Source organism: Setaria italica, chromosome II (genome assembly GCF_000263155.2).
Source record: "Setaria italica strain Yugu1 chromosome II, Setaria_italica_v2.0, whole genome shotgun sequence".
Lineage (NCBI taxonomy): Eukaryota > Viridiplantae > Streptophyta > Magnoliopsida > Poales > Poaceae > Setaria > Setaria italica.
In genome coordinates, this window is record NC_028451.1 from 11,117,102 (window position 1) to 11,125,269 (window position 8,168).

Here is an 8,168-nt window from a genome sequence, read left to right on the forward strand (position 1 = left end):
ACTCTCTGTGAAGTAAATAATTGAATTGTGACTTCCCTGATGATCTAAAATCGCCACATGGAGCAAGTTAAGCTTTGTCACCCTGGAGTAGCTAGCCGTGTCAGCTAAGCTTTTAGTGGCTCCGAAGTGGATTTACGTTTGTAATTTGTAGGCTTGAAAAGTCAGAGCTCTCCAGCTACAACCGGCTCATGACTAAAATGAGCCACCACTTCAACTTGAGCTCCAATTCATTTTCCTGGTGCAACTCATTCCAAATAAGTGTCATCTACATTGCTTCATCTAAAGTAGCAAACTCAACAAGTCCATAAAAGAGTGGGGTTTAGGTGAAAGGAGCATCTCAATAGTGTCTATATGAGTGTGGTATATATTTCAGAGTAAGAAAGTTTTTTTTTCTGGGAATTAATTAGTATGCGATTATATCAGCACATTTATAGTTGTGATATGCTATATACATAAATAAAAATCAAAAGCATGTGCACGGAGGTCTCTATTGGTTAAGGAGTTGGGTCACAAACAATATCAGTAGTACGCAAAGTTAAACATGAGAAATTAAAGATATGAGTTGGTAGGTGAAAATAATTCAGCTTTATCAAGGACCACACAGGCTGTGAAGTATCTATGCATGCACCAAAAAGTTTTTAGGTATCCAGCACCGCCTCCGTGCAGTTATGGAGGACGACTACTCGCTTGCCCTGGCCTGTTGCTCAACAACTCGGCCTTGCAAACGCCGTGCCTGCCAAGAATGCTTGACGTATATCAGCGGTTGCCGAACCTGCCCCTTGCCACTACTATCCCTTCCAAGTGGCCTCCCACACCAATCCCCTCACCGGCTGGCTCACCCTCACGGCATCATCATCCGAAATCAGCAGAGGGATGGCGCATCCGGTGACAGTTCGGCAATGCTCTCTGGCCCCGCAAACCTTAATGTGAGCACGAGCGACATTGGAAAATTCTCCATCAAGTATGCTCAAAGTCGAGGGTATTAGGGCCATTTGGATCGCATCTCAAATCATTGCGGTGTCCTTCAGTGTGCAGTCTAAATGTATGCCACACATTGAGAAATTAAATAGGCAATCATTATATCAAGTGAGCCAGAATCTCGTTGATCCATTGCATTTGATGATCACGCAACATCTCCAAGCCAAAAATGTATGAACGATATATGGGATTTATTAAACCTATTTTGTTGTGAAAGTCTCATGTCCTTACGGATGTCGTCATGCTGTAAAATTAACAAAGTTATCATCTAGACATTGGCCAAATTTGTCCTCGCGGAGCTTTGTCGGTTTTGCGACAATAATTATCAAAGCTTGACAAGTGCAACTACAAGTTGTAATGTTTAGTTTATGGCTCTTAACTAATTTGAAAGTATGTATACTCTAATCATAATGTTCAGCTTATGCGTAGTTTACGTACTATTTTAGTCTTATGATAGCACAAACAATTAGCGCATAAGCTTCATTCCTCTGCTTGTCCAAATTTGAGATGTGTCTTGGAGATCACTGAGAAAAAAATTGGTTTGCATGCATTTTCGTTTGCTTCGTAGATAGCCGTGAGAGAGGGCCACAATTGTATATATTGTTCTTGTACATGTTCCTTTTTATGAAAATTCTTGTGTAATGTAATCAGCAGAAAGACGTCGACTGTGTTCCCACTATAGATTAGTGGTTTTAAGTTAGACTCAACGATGCGGACGGACGTTAAGGATTGATTTATTTTCACTTACATTTTGTTCATACAGTACTCGACATGACATAATCTGATGACCACTATTTTTGTTGGAAAATATTTGTAAACTACAATGAACATATAAGATTATTGTGAATTATTTTTCAAGGCCTTTTCGTTGCCGGAGCACAGTTCACCTTTCCCTATCAGTTGCGTAGAATTTAAACAGTATTTAAACGCCGTTAAGTAAACAATGGTTGATGCTAGATCTCATCACTCAGTTGAATGTAGACAAATTCAGGAAGACGTCTATTGCCAGTGCTTTCACCACTCTTGTACCTCTAACTGATGTCCTCCATCCTTCTGTTCATCCAGGCTCCTGGTGTCTTCGGTGCAAGATTATTTAGGAAATTTTCATTAAAAATGATTTTTTAGAAAATCTATAACATTCTATTGCCTACTTACAGCCTTTTCAGTAATACATCAAAGACCAATTTGGAGCGCAGGGATTTCAAGCGTAACATATCCATTCTGTTCAGAGCCGTGGCAAAGCCCTGCTGTGCAGGTGGTAAGGATTCCTAGACAGGCAAAGGAAAATCTGAGTTCAGAAAATCTGATTTTTGGGGGTAATTTTCGTGCAGAATCTTTCTTATTTCTGGGGGATAATTTGAGTTCAGCAGGGAAAAAAAATTGCTACTCATATGGGCCCATGCCATGCGGTTCTACAGTTAATTAAATTTGTACCAGGTCCGGATCGAGCCCTGATGACCAATTAAGCAGGAAGAAAACTGTTCGAGATCAGCCGGTACTGACAAGATCGAAGTTCCCTACTGGCAAAGGCTGTCGTTTCAGACCCTTTCTCAATTGTCATCATCGCCCGTGTGTGGGAGCTCGGCTACTATACCCCAACGGCATCATCAGCAGGCACAGCGTTGGCATCCGCCTGTGGGACGCCCAGATATTCTGCTGCATTTTATATTGCCCAGATCAAGAAAGCAGCGATCAATGCAGGCTAGCTACTCAATTATCACAAGGGATATGCAAAGCTAAACGAAGAAATATGCAGTGCATGAGCCGACTAACCACAGGATATAGTACCAACAATTTTTGGGAGTTCCACCCTTTTTAACTACAGATGAAACACCAAGTCAATGCACAGGTTTCAACATACATACATACATGCACAGACAGACAGATAGGCAGACAGGTACACACACTACACCGCTAAAAGTTTTCCGGTTAAACATAACCAAAGACTCCAGAATCCTTGAGCATCTTATCATGATATAGCTTCACTTGGAATCACTATCCAACTTTGAATTATCACTAACTGCAGGTTCAACATAGTTTTGCATCCCCCACAGTATAGTATCTGCGAAAATCAGGTACTGAAGCAGCGGCAAAAGATCTGGTAGTGAGAAGCAGAAGCTCACTCCCTCATCCTGTAAGATTATGGTCAGTGCAAAGGTTAGCTGGCCCCCTGCTGTACCACTGGATAGGACCGGGCTTTTTCCAGCTCCACAGTGATCCCAGCAGCAACCTTGTCATTCCCTAGGGTTGGCTCCACATTAGGAGCATCAATGACATTGATGTTGAACTCCCTGGGCAGTCGAAGGGACAGGGACTGCCTTACTTTCTCAGGTAAGTCATGGTATAGATCTCTCTTGTGATCGCCACTGCTGGGGGCAAAACGAAAAGATGTTGTGGCAGAATCCCCAAGAATAGCAGTTTTCTTCTCTAGGCGGCGCGCCACATCTGCTACAGTCAAGTCAAATGATACCAGGTGATCCATATCATGATCATTGTGGTGAAGGCGGGCAGAGAAGTCTGCAACTGGTACAGCTGCTGTAATGTGGCCATCCAAAAGGAAATAACCATTGCGCATGTTGCGAGGTATCAACTTTTGTGTTCCAGTGCCCTCACCATCAAATATCTTTGGCGTCTCAGGGTCAGGGAATGGGGAGGAAGTGCCAGAATAACCTGAGCATGGAGATATCAGGTGCACTATTGGACTGTCTGGCCAATTCGGATACGACTGAAGATCAACTGTTTCACCATTCTGGCTGTTGTCGACCGAAGTCAGAAGCTTTGCATATGGGACCTCCGGAGAGGAAGGGGTTGTCAAATGATGGACAGATTCCGGTGGAGTGAAAGCAGCAGTTGATGATTCAGTTGTGAAGGCCGAGAACACTGGAGGTGAGACTACCTCTGTCTCATTTGCATACGGCCCAATAGCAAATATGGATGGTGGACTAGTCGGGGATGGTGAATTCAGTGAAAATGGCTGAGCGTCATTGCTTGGCGATTGTGCAATAGATGAGGGTTCTGATTGGAGTAAAGAAGCTGGAGAGGATGGAGGTGCCACAAACGGGAATACAGGAGGCGGTGGGTGGTTTGGAATTTCTCCTGCAGGTGCATCTGTCCTTGGAGGTGTGGGTTCCGGGACAAGTGCAGCATGGTTGATGCGTCGCCCATTCTTCTGAGACCCAAAGCAGAAGTACATGCCCAACCGATCAGCCCATTTCCTTCGCTGCAAACAAACAAAGCAGTTAGCAAAGAGAGAGAGAGAGCATACTGCAGGTTATTATGTGCAATCAAGAATGGGGTATGAGATGATTGTGCTTGTCGTCATAAAAGTTCACCAATGAACATGGAAATTCACAATATAAGGAGAGAACCAAATACGCATAAGCAATCATTAGCCAGAGAGCAGTACAATGTGTTCAACAAATAAATTCTTGATGAGCTAATCAAATGTCCAAGAGCTATTTCATCACATATAACCATAAAAGAAAAGTAAATGAAATCACTAGAGCTTTAGAAAAATTACACGCAGAGATCTGCAACTACATAGATTGACAAAATATATGGAGCATCAATCACACATTTTCCACATAAGCCACGTGCCCGCGACCCCCCCCCCCCCAAAGGTGCTCTAAAACCGTGTGCACACCATGGAGCATCAATCAATATTATAAAAAATGGAAGGTTATTAAAAGAGAAACTTCACCGCATGTACAGTTCAAGAAGCATGGAGACCAACAATTGACAAGATTGAATCAAATCACCTTATTTTTCAAAAACAGACAAGCTAGAAGAGGGAAACGTATAAATATACCAAGAGAGAAAAAACATGAAAGCAGCCTGTACTGAAAAGAACGGCACCTAAGGTTGGGGATTAAAATTGAAACAAATAGCATGGAATATACAGCAAAGAATGAATCTTTTTATCCTATCTGATCCCTTGAATAATTCAACATAGCTGTTTTAACTCTTCCTCTTTCTTTCTAATGCATTACTCCTTGTTCACATACCGTTTCCATGCTGATACTATGAAAACATGGCACTGTGTAAGTGCCAAATGCAGTACTCATCTCTATATAAAGATTTTCTCAACAAGAGCATGCATTGAAGTAAAATAAAAGGTATGGTGGCTAAACTTGGTTTCGTTTGTCGTGTTTTAAAATAGAGGCGCTCATACTTTAATTTATCACGAATTTGAAAACAATGTGACAAAAGAATTAATACAGGTCAACCAAGTGAACAAGAAAGCACACAATTTTTCCATCATAGATATTCAAAGTATACACAGAAATGAATAGATAAATAACATATATTCTAGAGCTGCATCTTTATAAATAAGAACACAAACAATACATAATAACAAAACATCCCTTGCATTCATTCACATTCTAGGAAGAATCCTGAGATAAGAAGAACATCGATTTAGTTGTACAAAACAAAATCTTTAGCACCCTAAACCCTAAACCCTACAATTCAGCTAAGTGAAAAACAAAATTTATTTGGCAAAATCAACTAAGTGAAGGTAGTAAGAAGCAATTGTTGAAAGAAATGATAAACATTATTCTAGAGCAGCATACTACATAATATCAAACTGTGATACAATTCTTTCTCTTTCTAGGAAAAATCCTGAGATCAACATTCTGTAGCAGCATCTCTCTTGCCAAGGTAAGACATGAACCCAAATACTAGATAAATGCAAACTGTGGTACTATTCATTCTCTTTCTACAAAGAATCCTGAGATCAACATTCTGGAGCAGCATCTATCATGCCAAAGGTAAAAACAAACACACATACAAAATAACAAATTGTGGTACTATTTGATCGCTTTCTAGGAAGAATACTGAGATTGAGTAGCATCTACCTCACCAAAGATAAAGTGTGAAGACAGGTACTACATAATAGCAACCTGCGGTACCATTCATTTGCTTTCTTGGAAGAATAATGCTGGGATCAGAAGAACCATCGATTTTGATGCATGAACTAAATCCGAGCCAAATTTTGTCAGACATTGTTTCACACTTAATTTCTATGGACAAACTACTAATTACAGAAAAGGAACCCATTACTCAGTCGAGTGGCATGAGAATGCCATTTTAGAATTGACCACATGGTTCCGAAAACACCACCTTCAACTAAAATTTAGTGTACTTCATGTATAAAACTCAAAATTGATACAATTGAAGTACTTTGTTGGCAATCTATGCATATCAGTTGTATAAGATCCCTAAATATTTGGAACATTTATTGATGACCAGATTTAGAAAGAATGATTGCATAGCAACATTCGTCCGTTAATAACTGCAACTCAGTACAATCAAGTACATGCAAGAAATGCTCCGTGACACATGTTGCATGAGATGTTATTTTCTAGCAGTTGATAATGAATAAAGCCACAGAAACATGCAGTCACAGATGTTTAAATACATCACATCTACTAAGCTGTTTCAGCTACGCAATCATTAATACATAAGTGATCCAACCAAAATCCATGCAGGACATCCCTAATGTTGATAAGGAAAAGAAACATGCAGTAAGGTGTTGAAGCACAAACCGGCAGTACGTCATGTTGTCTGCGGCTCCCTGCTGTGAGAATGGCGGCAGCTGCTGCGTTCACAGTTTCAATGGCGGCAGCCGCTGCGTCCAAAGTGTCAACGCTGTTGTGGACAGGCACGATCTCGCCCCCACTCTCCATGGTTGTGGAAGCAAGGAGCAGGAACACACGATTCCCTGCACTCCAAGGAACGTATCACACCTACGAGATCCAAGGTTTTACACTGAAAGAAGCATGATCCGGCCAGTCTGCTTAACCGATGAGCCTCCGTTGCCAGCAGATCACTTCCACGAAACCAAGAGACCAGATCAGCCTGCAAGGTTGGAGAGGTTTATGTGTTAATACAAATTAAGAGACCAAACCATCCAGTAAGTGGATGAGAACCAGAAATCAAAGTCTAGTGCAACTTGGACGAAATAAACGACAGGGAATTCTCACTGAATTGCAGAAACCCTCACCTTTGGTTTATTTTTGGTACCGAGTTTTGGCGGAGTCAAGTGATCAGATCCATCGGAACGAGCCTGATCGAACTGACGATTTGTTAGAATTCTCACCAGCGGCGCACGGCGCAGCAAAGATGTGATTTGATGGGCGAGAGTGGAATCCATCAAGCAAGCCGCGCTAGGGTTACTTACCAGGAGAAGAAATCTGACGGATGGATCGATCTCCACTCAAAACTCCACAGCCAGGTCAGATCGGCAAGAGAAGGGGCGAGGCAGAGGACAGATCGGAGGGCAAAGGGGATTGTGGCAGGAACCAGCAGGGGGAGGAGAGGAAGGAGGATCAGCGAGACGAAGAAGCTAGAGTGGGGGAGGGGAATTGCGTTCCTTCGTAGTTGTAGCCCGGTTTTTTAGAGGTAGAACCAGCCCGGTTTACCTGAGGCGTGAAGGCATTGTGAAACTGAAAACACGTTAGTTGATGACTACCTTTTTTATATCTTTTCAGTTGTATTTGTAGAGGGGCATTATTGTGAAAACCCTGAACACTAGGCGCCATGAAAAAAAAAGGGTGGTGGCGAGAAGGTTCCTGTTGATAACTGATCGTGTCAAGCACATATTACATCGTTGCCCCAAGTTTGGTAGAGTACTATATACCTTTCATGTATGTATAGCAAAGATAAATGAGGTCCAATTATTCCTCTCTTTAGTATAATGGTATGCCATAGAGTTTCTTTTCTGAACCTTTGATGAAGTTCATTGAAATTCAAATACACATTCAAATTGAATCAATGAACCACGACTATCTGTACATCTCAGCATGTTTAATTTGGTTGAGTTGTATCCGGACAGGATAATTGCATATACATATGCTCCTAGGATAGGACAATTCCTATCAACCTCCGCAACCATATGTCTTCGTCTTTGGAGCAGCTGACGACCGTGGTCTCAGGATTCAGGCTCTCAGCTTCCTGCCGCGCGCACGAGTCTTGCTTCCTCCTACTCCATAGACACACGTACGGGAGGATATAGGCTCATGTTAAAACAGACAAGGACATAGGCATAAAATTGGAGAGGAAAGAACAGAAGAGAAACATACGATATTGCCCGGAGCTGCAACAGCTTAGCTCTACTTTTATTTACTTTCAACTCACGATGTCCTGAACTCATACTTGGACAACACAACTCGCTGCCGGATTCTGCAGTC

General features: G+C 41.9%; 1 protein-coding gene across 1 annotated transcript; it reads right to left on the bottom strand.

Annotated features, from left to right (window-relative positions):
* Window positions 1–3,136: 3,136 nt before the first annotated feature.
* On the bottom strand, window positions 3,137–6,665 carry LOC101755086. Its single transcript, XM_022824018.1, has 2 exons — window positions 6,525–6,665; window positions 3,137–4,198 (listed from the first exon to the last, which is right to left on the bottom strand). Exons 1-2 carry the CDS (start codon window positions 6,663–6,665, stop codon window positions 3,137–3,139), a joined length of 1,203 nt encoding a protein of 400 aa, XP_022679753.1.
* Window positions 6,666–8,168: the final 1,503 nt, after the last annotated feature.

Coding starts and splice junctions, on each gene's coding strand:
- LOC101755086 (XM_022824018.1), bottom strand. CDS start 6,665: ATGGAGAGTGGGGGCGAGATCGTGCCTGTCCACAACAGCGTTGACACT. Junction 4,199..6,524: donor GACAACATGACGTACTGCCG/GTTTGTGCTTCA, acceptor GTTTGTTTGCAG/CGAAGGAAATGGGCTGATCG.